The sequence below is a fragment of the Carcharhinus amblyrhynchos genome, chromosome 13, assembly GCF_965287045.1.
Source record: "Carcharhinus amblyrhynchos chromosome 13, sCarAmb.v2.hapA, whole genome shotgun sequence".
Taxonomy (NCBI): Eukaryota; Metazoa; Chordata; class Chondrichthyes; order Carcharhiniformes; family Carcharhinidae; genus Carcharhinus; species Carcharhinus amblyrhynchos.
Window position 1 is genome coordinate 72,158,744 of NC_137336.1, and position 18,987 is coordinate 72,177,730.

At 48.9% G+C, this 18,987-nt stretch overlaps 2 protein-coding genes across 2 annotated transcripts in view; one reads left to right on the top strand and one right to left on the bottom strand.

Moving 5' to 3' along the window:
* LOC145351313 (SLAM family member 6-like) overlaps positions 1-13,115 on the bottom strand; it is a 58,432-nt gene extending 45,317 nt beyond the window's left edge. The window contains exons 1-3 of the mRNA XM_080200936.1: positions 13,061-13,115; positions 12,066-12,386; positions 11,200-11,310 (exon numbers count right to left, since the gene is read on the bottom strand). Coding sequence (XP_080057062.1) covers positions 11,200-11,310; positions 12,066-12,386; positions 13,061-13,115 — 487 coding nt within the window. The remainder of the gene's footprint in view (positions 1-11,199; positions 11,311-12,065; positions 12,387-13,060) is intronic.
* Positions 13,116-14,620: 1,505 nt separating this feature from the next.
* Positions 14,621-18,987, top strand: part of LOC145351315 (uncharacterized) — a 39,578-nt gene continuing 35,211 nt past the window's right edge. The window contains exons 1-2 of the mRNA XM_080200937.1: positions 14,621-14,776; positions 14,896-15,034. Of these exons, the coding sequence (XP_080057063.1) occupies positions 14,621-14,776; positions 14,896-15,034 (295 nt within the window). The remainder of the gene's footprint in view (positions 14,777-14,895; positions 15,035-18,987) is intronic.

An 18,987-nucleotide genomic window follows, 5' to 3' on the forward strand; every position in this document is an offset into this window, starting at 1 on the left:
TACCTCTGTTACCTCCTCCAGCCCTTACAACCCTCCCTATCTCTGTAACCACCTCCAGCCCTTAGAACCCTCCCTATCTCTGTAACCTCCTCCAGCCCCTGCAACCTTCCCTATCTCTGTAACCTCCTCCAGCCCCCACAACCCTCCCTATGTCTGTAACCTCCTCCAGCCCCTACAACCTTCCCTCTCTCTGTAACCTCGTCCAGCCCCTACAACCTTCCCTATCTCTGTAACCTCCTCCAGCCCTTCTGACCCTATCTTTGTAACCTCCTCCAGCCCCTACAACCTTCCCTTTCTCTGTAACCTCCTCCAGCCCCTACAACCTTCCCTATCTCTGTAACCTCCTCCAGCCGCTACAACCTTCCCTATCTCTGTAACCTCCTCCAGCCCCTACAACCTTCCCTATCTCTGTAACATCCTCCAGCCCTTACAACCTTCCCTATCTCTGTAACCTCCTCCAGCCCCTATAACCCTCCCTACCTCTGTAACCTCCTCCAGCCGCTACAACCTTCCCTATCTCTGTAACCTCCTCCAGCCCCTACAACCCTCCCTATCTCTGTAATCTCCTCCAGCCCTCACAACCTTCCCTATCTCTGTAACCTCCTCCAGCCCTTACGACACTCCCTATCTCTGTAAGCTCCTCCAGCCCTTACAACCTTCCCTATCTCTCTAACCTCCTCCAGTCCCTACAACCCTTCCTATCTCTGTAACCTCCTGCCCCTACAACCTTACCTACCTCTGTTACCTCCTCCAGCCCTTACAACCCTCCCTATCTCTGTAACCACCTCCAGCCCTTAGAACCCTCCCTATCTCTGTAACCTCCTCCAGCCCCTACAACCATCCCTATCTCTGTAACCTCCTCCAGCCCTAACAACCATCCCTATCTCTGAAAGCTCCTCCAGCCCCTACAACCTTCCCTATCTCTGTAACCTCCCCCAGCCCCTACAACCTTCCCTATCTCTGTAACCTCCTCCAGCCACTACAACGTTCCCTATCTCTGTAACCTCCTCCAGCCTTTACAACCTTCCCTATCTCTGTAACCTCCTCCAGCCCTTACATCCTTCCTGGCCTCTGCAACCTTCTCCAGCCCTCACAACCTTCCCTATCTCTGTAACCTCCTCCAGTCCCTACAAGCTTCGCTATCTCTGTAACATCCTCTAGCCCTTACAACCTTCCCTATCTCTGTAACCTCCTCCAGCCCTTACAACCTTCCCGACCTCTGTAACCTCCACCAGTCACTACAATCTTCGCTATCTCTGTAACATCCTCTAACCCTTACAACCTTCCTTATGTCTGTAACCTCCTCCAGCCCCTATAACCCTCCCTATCTCTGTAACCTCCTCCAGCCGCTACAACCTTCCCTATCTCTGTAACCTCCTCCAGCCCCTACAATCCTCCCTATCTCTGTAATCTCCTCCAGCCCTCACAACCTTCCCTATCTCTGTAACCTCCTCCAGCCCTTACGACCCTCCCTATCTCTGTAAGCTCCTCCAGCCGTTACAACCTTCCCTATCTCTCTAACCTCCTCCAGTCCCTACAACCCTTCCTATCTCTGTAACCTCCTCCAGCCCCTACAACCTTACCTACCTCTGTTACCTCCTCCAGCCCTTACAACCCTCCCTATCTCTGTAACCTCCTCCAGCCCTTAGAACCCTCCCTATCTCTGTAACCTCCTCCAGCCCCTACAACCTTCCCTTTCTCTGTAACCTCGTCCAGCCCCTACAAGCTTCCCTATCTCTGTAACCTCCTCCAGCCGCTACAACCTTCCCTATCTCTGTAACCTCCTCCAGCCCTTACAACCTTCCCTATCTCTCTACCCTCCTCCAGCCCTAACAACCGTCCCTATCTCTGTAACCTCCTCCAGCCCCTATAACCCTCCCTATCTCTGTAACCTCCTCCAGCCCCTAGAACCTTCCCTATCTCTGTAACCTCCTCCAGCCCTTACAACCATCCTATCTCTGTAACCTCCTCCAGCCCCTACAACCTTCCCTATCTCTGTAACCTCCTCCAGCCCTAACATCCTTCCCTATCTCTAAAAGCTCCTCCAGCCCCTACAACCTTCCCTATCTCTGTAACCTCCTCCAGCCCTTCTGACCCTATCTTTGTAACCTCCTCCAGCCCCTACAACCTTCCCTTTCTCTGTAACCTCCTCCAGCCCCTACAACCTTCCCTATCTCTGTAACCTCCTCCAGCCGCTACAGCCTTCCCTATCTCTGTAACCTCCTCCAGCCCCTACAACCTTCCCTATCTCTGTAACATCCTCCAGCCCTTACAACCTTCCCTATCTCTGTAACCTCCTCCAGCCCTAACAACCTTCCCTATCTCTGAAAGCTCCTCCAGCCCCTACAACCTTCCCTATCTCTGTTACTGCCTCCAGCCCCTCCAACCCTTCCTATTTCTGGAACCTTCTCCAGCCCCTACTACCGTCCCTACCACTGTAACCTCCTCCAGCCCCTACTACCCTCCCTATCTCTGTAAGCTCCTCCAGCCCTCACAACCCTCCCTATCTCTGTAACCTCCTCCAGCCCTCACAACCCTCCCTATCTCTGTAACCTCCTCCAGCCTCTACAACCTTCCCTATCTCTGTAACCTCCTCCAGCCCCTACAACCTTCCCTATCTCTGTAGCCTCCTCCAGCCCTAACAACCTTCCCTATCTCTGTAACCTCCTCCAGCCCTTACAACCTTCCTATCTCTGTAACCTCCCCCAGCCGCTACAACCTTCCCTATCTCTGTAACCTCCTCCAGCCCCTACAACCTTCCCTATCTCTGTAACCTCCTCCAGCCCTTACAACATTCCTATCTCTGTAACCTCCTCCAGCCCCTACAATCTTCCCTATCTCTGTAACCTCCTCCAGCCCTTCCGACCCTCCCTATCTCTGTAACCTCCTCCAGCCCCTACAACCTTCCCTATCTCTGTAACCTCCTCCAGTCCCTACAATCGTCGCTATCTCTGTAACATCCTCCAGCCCTTACAACCTTCCCTATCTCTGTAACCTCCTCCAGCCCGTACAACCTTCCCTAACTCTATAACCTCCTCCAGCCCTCACAACCTTCCCTATCTCTGTCACCTTCTCCAGTCACTACAATCTTCGCTATCTCTGTAACATCCTCTAACCCTTACAACCTTCCTTATCTCTGTAACCTCCTCCAGCCCCTATAACCCTCCCTATCTCTGTAACCTCCTCCAGCCGCTACAACCTTCCCTATCTCTGTAACCTCCTCCAGCCCCTACAACCCTCCCTATCTCTGTAATCTCCTCCAGCCCTCACAACCTTCCCTATCTCTGTAACCACCTCCAGCCCTTACGACCCTCCCTATCTCTGTAAGCTCCTCCAGCCCTTACAACCTTCCCTATCTCTCTAACCTCCTCCAGTCCCTACAACCCTTCCTATCTCTGTAACCTCCTCCAGCCCCTACAACCTTACCTACCTCTGTTACCTCCTCCAGCCCTTACAACCCTCCCTATCTCTGTAATCTCCTCCAGCCCTCACAACCCTCCCTATCTCTGTAACCACCTCCAGCCCTTAGAACCCTCCCTATCTCTGTAACCTCCTCCAGCCCCTGCAACCTTCCCTATCTCTGTAACCTCCTCCAGCCCCCACAACCCTCCCTATGTCTGTAACCTCCTCCAGCCCCTACAACCTTCCCTCTCTCTGTAACCTCGTCCAGCCCCTACAACCTTCCCTATCTCTGTAACCTCCTCCAGCCCTTCTGACCCTATCTTTGTAACCTCCTCCAGCCCCTACAACCTTCCCTATCTCTATAACCTCCTCCAGCCCCTACAACCTTCCCTATCTCTGTAACCTCCTCCAGCCGCTACAACCTTCCCTATCTCTGTAACCTCCTCCAGCCGCTACAACCTTCCCTATCTCTGTAACCTCCTCCAGCCGCTATAACCTTCCCTATCTCTGTAACCTCCTCCAGCCCCTGCAACCTTCCCTATCTCTGAAAGCTCCTCCAGCCCCTACAACCTTCCCTATCTCTGTTACTGCCTCCAGCCCCTCCAACCCTTCCTATTTCTGGAACCTTCTCCAGCCCCTACTACCGTCCCTACCACTGTAACCTCCTCTAGCCCCTACTATCCTCCCTATCTCTGTAACCTCCTCCAGCCCTTACAACCTTCCCTATCTCTGTAACCTCCTCCAGCCCCTACAACCTTCCCTATCTCTGTAACCTCCTCCAGCCCCTACAACCCTCCCTATCTCTGTAACCTCCTCCAGCCCTTACAACCTTCCCTATCTCTGTAAGCTCCTCCAGCCCCTACAACCCTCCCTATCTCTGCTAGCTCCTCCAGCCCTTATAACCTTCCCGACCCCTGTAACTTCCTCCAGCCCCTCTAACCCTTCCTATTTCTGGAACCTCCTCCAGCCCCTACTGCCCTCCCTATCTCTGTAACCTCCTCCAGCCCCTACAACCCTCCCTATCTCTGTAACCTCCTCCAGCCCCTACAACCTTCCCTATCTCTGTAACATCCTCCAGCCCTTACAACCTTCCCTATCTCTGTAACCTCCTCCAGCCCCTACAACCCTCCCTATCTCTGTAACCTCCTCCAGCCCCTACAACCTTCCCTATCTCTGTAACATCCTCCAGCCCTTACAACCTTCCCTATCTCTGTAACCTCCTCCAGCCCTAACAACCTTCCCTATCTCTGAAAGCTCCTCCAGCCCCTACAACCTTCCCTATCTCTGTTACTGCCTCCAGCCCCTCCAACCCTTCCTATTTCTGGAACCTTCTCCAGCCCCTACTACCGTCCCTACCACTGTAACCTCCTCTAGCCCCTACTATCCTCCCTATCTCTGTAACCTCCTCCAGCCCTTACAACCTTCCCTATCTCTGTAACCTCCTCCAGCCCCTACAACCTTCCCTATCTCTGTAACCTCCTCCAGCCCCTACAACCCTCCCTATCTCTGTAACCTCCTCCAGCCCTTACAACCTTCCCTATCTCTGTAAGCTTCTCCAATTCCAATCTCTTGAGCATTGCCTGATTCCTATTGCACCACCACAAGCAGCCGTGCCTTCAGCTGCCTGGAATTCCCTCCCTAAACATCACCAACTATCACTCTCTCTTTGCCTCTTTCTCTCTCTCTCTGTCCTTTTCATTCTCTGTCACCATCCTGTCCGTCTCGCTCTTTGTCAGTGTGACTGTCCTGTCTCTGTCTCTCTATCTGTCTCACTCCCCATCACTATCCTGTCTCTCTCTCTCTCTACCTGTCTCATTCTCTGTCACTGTCCTGTCTCTCTCTCTCTCTCTCTTTTGCTTATTCTGCCTTTTTGTATGTCACTCCATCTTTCCCCATGACTCTCGCTCTCTCTGTCTCTATTTTCCCCCTCTCTGCTGCTCAGTTTGCCTCTCTCTCTGTCTCTGCATCTTTCTTTCTCTCTCTCTGGCTCTTGCTTCCTCTATTTCTTCTTTTTTCTGTTCCTCTCTCTCTCCTTCTCTCACTCCCTCCTCCATTAATAGGGCCCTTTACTCCTCACTCTGTGAGCAAGCTTGTGGTCACCAGTCCTGAATATCTGCTTCTGTGAAGGGTTTTGTGAAGGGTAGGTCGTGCCTCACAAACCTTATCGAGTTTATTGAAAAGGTGGCCAAAGGGGTGGATAAGGGTAAGGCAGTTGACGTGGTGTATATGGATTTTCGCAAAGCGTTTGATAAGGTTCCCCATGGTAAGCTACTGCAGAAAATGCAGATGCATGGGATTGAGGGTGATTTAGCAGTTTGGATCAGGAATTGGCTCGCTGATGGAAGACAGAGGGTGGTGGTTGATGAGAAATATTCAACCTGGAGTGCAGTTACAAGTGGTGTACCTCAAGGATCTGTTTTGGGGCCACTGCTGTTTGTCATTTTTATAAATGACCTAGATGAGGGTATAGAAGGATGGGTTAGTAAATTTGCTGACGACACTAAAGTTGGAGGAGTTGTAGACAGTGCGGATGGATGTTACAGTTTGCAGAGGGACGTAGATAAGCTGCAGAGCTGGGCCGAGAGGTGGCAGATGGAGTTTAATACGGAAAAGTGTGAGGTGATTCACTTTGGTAAGAATAACAGGAGTACAGAATATAGGGCTAATGGAAGGAGTCTTAGTAGTGTTGATGAGCAGAGAGATCTTGGGGTACATGTGCATAGCTCCCTGAAAGTTGGCACCCAGGTTGATAAGGTTGTTAAGAAGGTGTACGGTGTGTTAGCTTTTATTGGTAGAGGGTTTGAATTTCGGAGCCGTGAGGTCATGTTGCAACTGTACAAAACTCTGGTGCGGCCGCACTTGGAGTATTGCGTACAGTTCTGGTCGCCGCATTAGAAGAAAGATGTGGAGGCATTGGAAAGGGTGCAGAGGAGGTTTATCAGGATGTTGCCTGGTATGGTGGGAAGGTCTTGTGAGGAAAGGCTGAGAGACTTGAGTTTATTTTCATTGGAGAGAAGAAGGTTACGAGGTGACCTGATTGAGGCATACAAGATGATCAAAGGATTGGATAGGGTGGACAGTGAGAGCCTTTTTCCTCGGATGGTGATGGCTAACACGAGGGGACATAGCTTTAAATTAAGGGGTGGTAATTATAGGATGGATGTCAGAGCTAGGTTCTTTACTCAGAGGGTAGTAAAGGCGTGGAATGCCCTGCCTGCAGCAGTTGTGGACTCGCCAACTTTAAGGGCGTTCAAATGGTCAGTTGATAGGCACATGGATAATATTGGAATAGTTTAGATTTGAGGGTCATTAGTTTGGTTTCACTGGTCAGCGCGACATCGAGGGCGGAAGGGCCTGTACTGCGCTGTAATGTTCTATGTGTCCAAATCAAATATGATTTGGTTTCTCTTACGGAAAGACTTGCAATGATTAACTGAAGGTGCTGTGTACGTGTAGAACTGTACCCTGTCCATAATGTACTGCATTCTCCTGGGGAAGTAATTTGGGAAAAGGCACTTCAGGCTCCACTCTTTCAGTGACATGAACTCATTGATAAACAAATCAGGGGAAGTGGTTTTGGCCTTACCTTCCTCGATGGATCTCTTCCACTTGTGCCATACCAATCCTGGGAGTGTTTGATGAAACCAGTGCAGAGGGACCTTTACTCTCTATCTAATGCTGGGCTGTATCCATCTTGGGAGTGTTTGATGGGGACAGTGTAGAGGAAGATTTAATCTTTATCTTCCTCTGTGCTGTACCTGTCCCGGAAGAGTTTGATGGGGATAGTGTAGAGGGAGATTTACTCTGTATCTAACTCCGTGCTGTACCTGTCCTGGGAGTGTTTGATGGGGACAGTGTAGAGGGAGCTTTACTCTGTATCTAACCCCGTGCTGTACCTGTCCTGAGAGTGTTTGATGGGGACAGTGTAGAGGGTGATTTACTCTGTATCTAACCCCGTTCTGTACCTGTCCTGGGAGTGTTTGATGGGGACAGTGTAGAGGGAGCTTTACTCTGGATCTAACCCCGTGCTGTAACTGTCCTGGGAGTGTTTGATGGGGACAGTGTAGAGGGAGATTTACTCTGTATCTAACCCCGTGCTGTACCTGTCCTGGGAGTGTTTGATGGGGACAGTGTAGAGGGAGATTTACTCTGTATCTAACCCTGTGCTGTACCTGTCCTGGGAGTGTTTGATGGGGACAGTGTAGGGGGGGATTTATTCTGTATTTAACCCCATGCTGTACCTGTCCTGGGAGTGTTTGATGGGGTCAGTGTAGAGGGAGATTTACTCTGTATCTAACCCCGTGCTGTACCTGTCCTGGGAGTGTTTGATGGAGACAGTGTAGAGGGAACTTTACTCTGTATTTCACCCCGTGCTGTACCTGTCCTGGGAGCGTTTGATGGGGACAGTGTAGGGGGAGATTTACTCTGTATCTAACCCCGTGCTGTACCTGTCCTGGGAGTGTTTGATGGGGACAGTGTAGAGGGAGACTTACTCTGTATCGAACCCCGTGCTGTACCTGTCCTGGGAGTGTTTGATGTGGACAGTGTAGCGGGAGACTTACTCTGTATCTACCCCCGTGCTGTACCTGTCCTGGGAGTGTTTGATGTGGACAGTGTAGCGGGAGACTTACTCTGTATCTACCCCCGTGCTGTACCTGTCCTGGGAGTGTTGGATCGGGACAATGTAGAGGAAGATTTACTCAGAGCTGTACTTGTACTGGGAAGGCAGGGATGTAATGCTGGAACTGTAGATAACACTAGATAGGTCAGAGCTGGAGTTTTATGTACAGTCTGGCCATCACATTACAGGGAGTCCATAATTGTTCTGGAGAGATTGTAGAGATTTACAAGAATGTGGCCAGGGGTGGAAAATTTCAGCTATGAGGAGGGATTGGGTAGGGTGAGGTTATGTTCCAAGGTATGTAGATTTCAAAATTAGTTCAAAGGTTTCACTTTTTTGAAACAAAAACAAAATTTATTTTATTAAGAAACGACTTAAAAAATGGAATCCTACAAACTTGACATTGTAGATTTTATAACTCCATACGCAGGAGGACCTCAGGCGTAGTAATTCCTGGATTACTCACAATGCCATGTGCTAATGAGAATAGGATTAGGAGGATGGAGCAGATGAATAAGTGGTTGAGCAGCTGGTGCAGGGGGCAGTGATTCAGATGTTTGGAGCATTGGGAACTGTTTTGGGGTCGGGGAATGGGTTGCACCTGAACTAGAGAGGGACCGATATACTGATGGGAAGATTTGCTACATCTTTTTGTGAGGGTTTAAACTAGTCTGGCAGGGTGGTGGAACACTAAAGAGTAGTGAGACGAAGATGGGACACTGAGGCTCATACAGAGGGCAAGTTAAATAGACAAGGCAAGCAGGAACATTGTGGGAAACAAGGGAAGATTGATGAATTAACTACAATTATTTTGATATAAGAGTTCTGACAGGTAAGGCAGATGAACTCAGGGCCCAGATGGGGACATGGAACTGGAATATCATAGTGATTATAAAAACATGGCTGAGGGAGAGACAGGACTGGCAGCTCAATGTTCTGGGGTACAAATGCTATAGGAAGGCTAGAAGGGGAGGCAAGTAAAGCGGTGGAGTTGTGTTTTTGATTTGGGAAAACATCACGGCACTAGTTATCTAAGATTACGATGGCATCTTTATCATTTGGGCCAGTGGGCCAAGGAATGGTAGATGGAGTTTAATTCAGATAAATGCAAGCTGTTGCATTTTGATAAGACAAACCAGGACAGGACTTACACAGTTAATGGAAGGGCCTGGGGAGTGTTGTTGAACAGAGAGACCTAGAGGTGTAGGTACATCGTTCCTTGAAAGTGACGTCACAGAAGCTGTTTGGCACACTTCTCTTCATTGGTCAGAACACTGAGTCCAGGAGTTGAGACTTTATGTAACAACTACACAAGACATTGGTAAGGCCACATTTGGAGTACGGGGTACAATTTTAGTTGCCTTGCTCGAGGAAGGATGTTATTAAACTGGAAAGAGTGTGAAAAAGATTTACAAGGATGTTACCAGGAATGGAAGGTTTGAATTATTAGGAGAGGTTGGATAGGCTGGGACTTTCTCTCCCTGGAGTGTAGGAGGATGAGGGGGTAACCTTATAGAGGGTTATAAAATCATGAGGGGCATTGATAAGGTAAATAGCCAAGATCTTTTCCCCAGAGTAGGGCAGTCCAAAACTAGAGGGCAAAGGCCTCAGGTGAGAGGGGAAAGATTTAAACAGGGCCTGAGTGGTATCTTTTCCACACACAGGGTGGTGTGTGTATGGAATGAGCTGCCAGAGGAAGGACATTTAAAATACGTTTGGGCAGCTACGTGGATAGGAAAAGTTTCGAGGGTATGGGCCGAACACAGGCAGATGGGACTAGTTTTAGTTAAGGAAACCTGGTCAGTATGGCCGAATTGGGCCGAAGGGCCTGTTTCTGTACTGTATATCTCTGAGACTCTTGTTTAAGTTTTCACAGTATACTCACCAACAGGATAATGTAAACTTCGATTACCTTGTAACTTCCATTAATCCAGACAGGCTTGACTTTCATTTATATTTGGGTTATTCACCAGTTTCTTAATCTTGCTTTCCCATTTATCCACATCAAAATTAAGCTACGTCTTGAAGGATATGAATAAGGAAACAACAGATTAGCTACATCATTCCTAATGTTCACCACAACACTAACAAGGAGCAATCTGGTTTCCGATGTGGAGAGCCATAAGCGTAGACAAAGGTCATGAGTGGAAGAGGGAACTCACAATGTTAAAATGGCGGCACGGGCTCGTTGGGCCGAAGGGCCTGTTTCCCATGCTGTGTTGTTCTTTGAGCAGTGTCATGGGGGATCTGTATTCAATAATTAAAGGGATGATGCAGAAGTTGGAGGAGGGAAGTGGGGCAAACAGGTAAGTTCCAAGGTCAGTCAGAGTTTAATTGCAATCCACTGATTGGCAGATGCTGGAAAATGCTTGCCCTAATGTAATGGCAGAGGGAGAATTGACGAAAGGTATCGGATATTCAGTGGGAATTCGGTGGCTTTCCTTTGCTTATCTGAACAAGCTTTGAGAACCTTTGAGGCATCAGGTGGGGTTTAAGAGCAGCATGAGCTGGCATCTCACTGGGAAACAGGAACTGTGTCACACTTCAACTGGTCAACGGACAAAGACATCCCAGGAGGGGTTACAGAGATAGGGAGGGCTGGAGGAGGTTCCAGAGGGAGGGACAAAGTCATGCTGGGATTTGTACAGGAGGTTGAATGAGGTGTAATATTGGACAAGGAGATAATGTAGGTGAGTGAGCACAGGGGGTGATGGGTGAATGGGAGTCAGTGTGAGCTCAGAACATGGTGACATCAGTTTTGAACGAGCTGTAGTTTACAGAAGGTGCAGTCGGGTGAGCTTTGGAATAATCGAGTCTGGGAGTGACAGTGACCACGGGTTGCAGTTTCAGCAAAAAAAAATCACTTCAAGAATTATATAACTCCTACATTTGAAAGAAAGGCTCAGATTGAACATGGCGAGTGACCCAGAGTCCCCTCTATATCCCAGATCTCTGAGAGCTCTAAAATTCAGTCTGTGTGGAGATTCCAGTGAGCATCCCACCAGGAAAACACAAGAGGGGAATTTTCCCATCCCGCCCGCCTCAGGAATCGGAGCGGGGGAGGGGCAAAGGTCCATTGACCGTGGGTGGCAATTTCCGGTTTTGGGGCAAGCGAGGTCGGAAAATCCCGCCCACAATTTTTCTTCCTCAATATGGGATGGTCCCTCTTGGAATACCCAACCAGACGTTTTGTTCCACCTTCCTGTCATTCCCCCTGTTGTCTGCTGTTGGGATCTTGCTGTGCATGTCTGGGCATTCCGTATTTTGCTGATGGGTGTAGACTGCTCCTTGAAAATATCCCGGAACACTTTCAGCGGCTGTTGGAAAACACTTCTCTCCCTCCTTCTCCTCCTCCGAAGTTTGTTTCCTCCTTCTCCTCATCCATCCAGCTCATGGGCAGGTCCCTCTGTCCCTCCTCAAAACTCTGTGAGAGAGACAGGAGTCACAACAAGTTATGGCAGCGCACCCCCAGAAGCTGGTTTCTGTATGTGGCTGAGGGGCTGTACGGAGTGAGAGAGAAGAGAGTGAAGGGGGGGAGGAGGGGAGGGGAGGGAAAGGGCAGGAGGGGGAGGGGAGGGAGAGAATGGAGAGTTCAAGTGTTGAAGGAACAGAAGGAGAATAAGACAGAGAGGAGAGGGGGAGAGAGAGGAGGGAAGAGTGCGGGGAGGGGAGGCAGAGGAGAAAGGGAGGGAATGGAGGGAAGTTGAGGGAAGGGGAAGGCATGTGGAAAGGGAATGGAGAGGGTTGCGGAGGGAGGGGATGGGGAGTGGGGTACAGAGGGGAAGGAGAAGAAGGGAGGTGGGAAGGGAGGGAGGAAGATGGAGAGGGGGAATGGGAAGAGAGGGAAGGGGTGGGGAAGGGATGAATGGGAAACAGAGGGAAGGACATGGGGAGTGGAGGGAGGAGATGATGGAGTTGATGTAGCTGATCCAACAGGATCTTATTGAATGGTGGAACAGGCTCAAGGAGGTGAATGTCCTCCTCTTATTCCTATCTTTCAGTGAGCAGTGAAGCTCAGTCCATCCAATAGAATCTCACTTACCGTACACATCCAGTTTGAACCTCTCTGGAGTTTCCTTTCCTGAATTTCCTGTTACAATCACCTCATAATCCCCGGTGTCCGCTCTCTGTAAGTCACTGATTTGCAGGCTGAAGTTCCCAGGATGAAGTTTTATCCGTTTCTTGTAATCCTCAGCACCAAAATATTCAACATGGCCCTTCATGTATCTTGCTATTCTGAGACTGAGTGAAGATTGCCTCCAGATAACCTCTTCAATCTTCGATCCATATGGATTCTCCGGAGACAGATAGACTGACTGACCCAGGGATCCATTCACAGGGAGGCGGGCAGCCTGATTCTGAACTGAAGTTTAACAAGAGCAGACAGTCAGTGAGTGCAGAACGAGACCAGCTCAGTGCCTGGAGGATATTTCAATTCAGAGCACAACACAGTTCAGGAAGAGGCCATTCAACCCATCGTGCCCATGCTAGTTCTATGACAGTGATCTTATTAATCTCATTCCCTTCTCTTTCTTCCATCTCCCGTCAAATTTACCCCCTTCACAGTTTTTCTCCAATTCCCCATTTGAAAGTTGTTATTGAATCTGCTTCCACTGCCTTTCAGGCAGCACCTTCCAGATCACAGGAACTTGCTGTGTAAAAACATTCCTCCTCACCCTCCTCTCTGCTCCTTTTACTGATTCTCTTCAATCTGTGTCTCTTTGTGTTTACTGACCCTCCTGTCACTGGAAACACTTTCTCCTCATTCACTCCATCCAAACACTTCCTGATTTTGAACGCCTCAATTCAATCTTCCCTTAACCTTCTGTGCTCTAAGGAGAACAATCCCAGTTTCTCCCAGTCTCTCTGCATTGACTGAAGCCCCTGATTTCCTCGACCTGTTACAGTAAATTTTCCACATCCTCTCCGAGGATTTCAGAGTGTTCTAAGGAGAATTTGGACATTAAAATCCCAAATGAGGAAGCAAAACAGAACTGAGAGAGAGAGAGAGAATCACAAACACTGAATAAAACTCACAGACTGATATGGAGAGAGCCAGCGAACAGCAGATTAACCATTTCCCGAACTCCATCTTCCTTCAGCAACAGGAGTGAGGGGTGGCTCTGAGAGATTGGAGATGATCTTGGAGGAAGGGGGGTTTTGGTGGTGATGGTGGGACAGGAGAGACAGATCAGAATCCAACAGCCCAGTCACCACCTCCCCTTTACTCCCTACTGGACTGCTAACAGTGAGGTAGATAGTTGGTGGGCTAGGGGAGGCTGCACTCAGATCTGGCAGGGTCTCACTATCCAGTCAGTATTGGAGAGCAGTCCGGTCATTAGATGGGGTAAAGCAGATGATAGACACTAGGCGAAGACAGGAAGCCAGGCTGGGAGGAAGTAATTCTAAAATTAGATAGCCGTACATACTGGTCAGAGTTGTTGAGTAAGAAAGTGATTAGCTTTGGATTATCTGTTAGCCTCACAGGGAGGAACGTGCACCATTGTGGGTCAGCAATGCTGTACTTATATCCCAGATGTCTCTGAAAATATTACCAAACTGGCCGACCATATTAAGGGACAGGCTGATCAAATTCAAAAAGTTGGTCGTGAATTTCGTGACTACTACCCACCGGGTTGGTTAGGATGGCTGGGTCACGGATTATTTGATTGGATCTTTAAGGCCTTCATTTTGCTACTGGGGATAGGATTGCTTGGTTGCTTGTGTAAATGCATTTTTAATCGAGTCATGGATTTCCCTATTTAACTAGTTGCCATGACATGACAAAAGGAGGGAATGTGAAGTTGTACGAATCAAGTAGTGGCATTATGGGAAAACTGGCCAAGTATTTGGTACAAAATAAGGAAAGCTGATCAAGCTATTCCAAAATGTCAGACCCTGTAAGACTTGATAAGGCTGACTCCACATAATTTAAGACATGAATAAGACCAGAGAAGGTCAAGCTGTGCCTAATCTCTGTAAGACCTGATAAGGCTGACTCTGCATGATCTAGGGCTGTATGAGTGAGACAAGATAAGGTCAGAGATGATGAAGTCACCGGCCTTCTTTTGTTCTATCAAAAGGACAAGATAAAGTTATGAATGATGAGACAAAGAGTTCTAGGAGGTCAGCAAGGAGTTTTAGGAGGTCAGCAAGTTGTCCCATTATTGATGACATTGCTTATCGATCAAATTCCTGAATAAGCTCTGGTCAAGCAAACTGATAATGATTATGTATAAATACTGAACCGATTCTTTATATAAGTACGGGCTTGAGGATGAATTAGCAAGTGGTAACAACTGCTCTCCAAACTCAAGTTACTGCCAATACTGCATGCAGTCTTTCGTAAATAAAGACTAGTTATTTGGTCGGAATGAATTTTGTTGAGACTCTCTATCACAGTCAAGAAGCAGGAAAATTTCCACTTCAACATACAGACCAGGGATGAATTGGTTTGGGGAGGACATGCGGATCTGTTAGTCACAGCACTGCATCAGAGGTGGGAAGTCCCACAAATGATGGAACCGTCCACATTGGCCCCAGAGGGTTTGCCCAGGCCGAGTATTTCAGAGTCAAAGTTGATTAGCCCAAGGGAGGATGCAGCATCTGTGGCACCAGCCACCCGGGGAACGTCAGAAAGGGGACCCTCATGCTGAACAGCAGGATCTTCCAGAATCCCGGGATACTACTCTGGAAAAGGTTCCTGAAACAAGGAAACAATCTCTACGAAACTGCCAGCCCCCGATAAACTCAGTGGGTTTGATTCTCCCTTTCTGCTCCACTAATCTTTATGCACAGCAGGCCAGGAGAATCAGGCGTTGGCCAATTTGCAGGATTCCTGTGAGCATTCGTACCGCACTTGCATCTCCCAGGCCCGTATTTCCGGCAGCATCTGCACTTCACTGGAAATTGGCCGGGAGAAAGGGCGAGCAGTATTTTACGATTTAAATGCAATTAGTGGGCCCGGGACTGAATCTTCTTCGCCCGCGATCATCTCCCACCCCACCAGGAGTATTTCACTGCAGTGGGGTTCAGACTAGCTCACTGGGAGTTAACGGCCTGAATCTGCTGGAGTGAAGGGGGGATAATCGAGTCCCCCCTGGGGGTTGCACTATTGTGAGGGTGGTGCTCCCTAGGCATGATCACCCTGGCCGTGCAGCCTGTGGCCCCTGGCACTGCCCAAGGCAGAAAGTGCACATTCCTGGGGGCATTTGGCACTGCCCATCGGGCATGCAGTGCCAGGTGGACAGAGCCTATTGGGGATGGGGCCGAGGGAGTTATCGTGGGGGGGTGGGGGGTCCCACTGCCACTCTACAAAGGGATCATTGGGGGCTGGAGAGTGGTCAGTGATTGGGGTGGGCTTGGGTGGGGTAGTCAGCTAAGGGGGTGCGGAGTCTGCTGGGGGGTCAGCCATGGGAGGGGGAGTGGTGGTGGGGGGTCTGCCTGCGGGAGGGTGGGGGAAATCTCCACTGCTGGGGCAAGGGGACTGGAGATTGGGGTGGTCCAGGATGTGATGTGTCAGGGCTGAGCCTTGGAATCATAGAAATCCTATAGTACAGCAAGAGGCCATTCAGGCCATCCCACCCAGGCCCTACCCCCATATCCCAACATATTTACCCACTAATCCCTCTAACATACACATCTCAGGACCATAAGGGACAATTTTAGCATGGCCAATCAACCTAAGCCGCACATATTTGGACTGTGAGAGGAAACCGGAGCACCCGGAGGAAACCCACGCAGACATGAGGAGAATGTGCAAATTTGACACAGAGAGCATCCCAAGCCGGGAATCGAACCCAGGTCCCTGGAGCTGTGAAGCAGCAGTGCTGACCACTGTGCTACTGAACCGTTCATTCTGAAATCAGGTGGCCTTTAGCATCTGACCAGGTCAGTCTGGTTTCAATGGGAATTTGATATCTTGACTGCATGAAGACTATTTGTTCCAGTTTGTCTGCAGTTTGAAAATTGCTGAGTCCGGCTCAGTTTAAAGTGGACTTCCCATTTTGAGTTTTCAATATCAATATTTCTGTAACAATCCTGGAGGTCATGTGTCTCCTGACCAAAATGAGGGTCCTGTAAATGGACCTTTTTGTGTTTTCTCTTCAGATTGTATAAATTTTACTCTGTATCTAACCCCGTGCTGTACCTGTCCGGAGAGTTTGACTGGGCCAGAGTAGAGGGTAGTTTAGTCTGTATCTAACCCCATGCTGTACCTGTCCTGGGAGTGCTCGATGGGGACAGTGTAGAGGGAGATTTACTCTGGATCTAATCCCGTGCTGTACCTGTCCTGGGAGTGTTTGATGGGGACAGTGTAGAGGGAGATTTACTCTGTATCTAATCCCGTGCTGTACTTGTCCTGGGAGTGTTTGATGGGGACAGTGTAGAGGGAGATTTACTCTGTATCTAACCCCGTGCTGTACCTGGCCGGAGAGTTTGACTGGGCCAGAGTAGAGGGTAGTTTAGTCTGTATCTAACCCCATGCTGTACCTGTCCTGGGAGTGTTTGATGGGGACAGTGTAGAGGGAGATTTACTCTGTATCTAACCCCGTGCTGTACCTGTCCTGGGAGTGTTTGATGGGGACAGTGTAGAGGGAGCTTTACTTTGTGTCTAATCCCGTGCTGTACCTGTCCTGGGAGTGTTTGATGGGGACAGTATAGAAGGAGATTTACTCTGTATCTAACCCCGTGCTGTACCTGTCCTGGGAGTGTTTGATGGGGACAGTGTAGAGGGAGATTTACTCTGTATCTAACCCCGTGCTGTACCTGGCCGGAGAGTTTGACTGGGCCAGAGTAGAGGGTAGTTTAGTCTGTATCTAACCCCATGCTGTACCTGTCCTGGGAGTGTTTGATGGGGACAGTGTAGAGGGAGATTTACTCTGTATCTAACCCGGTGCTGTACCTGTCCTGGGAGTGTTTGATGGGGACAGTGTAGAGGGAGATTTACTCTGTATCTAACCCCGTGCTGTACCTGTCCTGGGAGTATTTGATGGGGTCAGTGTAGAGGGAGCTTTACTTTGTGTCTAATCCCGTGCTGTACCTGTCCTGGGAGTGTTTGATGGGGACAGTGTAGAGGGAGATTTACTCTGTATCTAACCCCGTGCTGTACCTGTCCTGGGAGTGTTTGATGGGGACAGTGTAGAGGGAGCTTTACTCTGTATCTAATCCCGTGCTGTAGCTGTCCTGGGGGTATTTGATGAGGACAGTGTAGAGGGAGCTTTCCTCTGTATCTCACCCTGTGCCATACCTGTCCTGGGAGTGTAGAGAAAGTGTACTCTGTATCTGACTGTACCTGACCTGTGTTTGATGTGTGATTTGTAGAGGGATCTTTACTGTGTATTTAACACCATTTTGTATCTACCCTGGGAGGACAGAAAACTATAAATATCACTGTTTAGGCCACAGCTGAAGTTTTATGTACAGCTATGGTCAACACATTGCAAGAAGGATATAATTGCTCTGGAGCGAGTGCAAAGAAGATCCACAAAAATGTGACCAGGGTTTGAATATTGTAGCTATGAGATAGGGTTGGATAGGCTCAGATTGTTATCCTTATAACAGTAGAGGCTAATTGAAGTCAACAAATTAAGAAGAACCCAGACAGAGTGGACAGGAAAGACCCGTTTCCCATAGCAGAGGAGTCAATTATCCGGGGGCATGGATTTAAGAACTACCCCACGTGATTACTCTTTTTTGAAGCAAAGCAAACCTTAATTTATAATGGAAGTTCTACAAACTTGACATTGTATATTTTATAATCATGCTGCAAATCTACATTTTTACTTTGCACTGAGATAGCTCACAAAATTCTGAAGATTAATTCATTTCTTCTCCAAGCAACTCAAATGTATGCCACAACCCTCCAGAATTCATAGAACATAGAACATAGAACACTACAGCACAAACAGGCCCTTCGGCCCACAAGTTGCGCCGATCACATCATCACCTACCAACCTACAGACCTATCTATAACCCTCAATCTCATTAAACCCCATATACTCATCCAGGAGTCTTTTAAAAGACCCCAGCGAGTTCGCCTCCACCACCACTGACGGCAGCCGATTCCATTCACTCACCACCCTCTGAGTGAAAAACTTACCCCTAACATCACTTCTGAACCTCCCTCCCCGCACCTTAAATCTGTGTCCTCTCGTAGCGACCATTTCAACCCGGGGAAATAGCCTCTGAGAGTCCACCCTATCTATTCCTCTCAACATTTTGTAAACTTCTATCAGGTCGCCTCTCAACCTTCGTCTCTCCAGGGAAAAGAGTCCCAGCTCCCTCAACCTAACTTCATAAGGCATGCCTCCCAGTCCAGGCAACATCCTTGTAAATCTCCTCTGTACCCTTTCAATAGCTTCTACGTCTTTCCTATAGTGAGGCGACCAGAACTGCACACAATACTCTAAATGAGGCCTGACAAGGGTCTTATAAAGTTCCAGCATTACCTCCCGACTCCTAAACTCAATCCCTCGATTAATGAAGGCCAGTACACCATACGCCTTCTTGACCACATCCTCCACCTGCGAGGCCGATTTAAGAGTCCTGTGGACCCGGACCCCAAGATCCTTCTGCTCCTCAACACTACTCAGACTTCTGCCCTTGATAGTGTACTCGTTCATCCCGTTGGTTCTGCCAAAATGGACGACTACACATTTATCCGCGTTGAAGTCCATCTGCCACTTCTCCGCCCAGTCCTGCATCCTATCTATTCACTTTGATTTCTCATCAGTTTCACACTCTGACACTTAGACATCCAAAGCAGCTTCTTCCAGTAAGGATTCCATTGCCCTGACTATGGACTGTCAGACTGGTTTTCCCTAGTCTACTCCCATAGCTTCTCTACTGCTCCTTTTAAGATAACTATTCGACTAACTGCTTCCTGCCACAAAGTCTTTCACTGAGGGTTACTTGCAATTCCTCCCCTATTCCCATTCTTTCAGCTCCTTTTCCCCTCATGAATT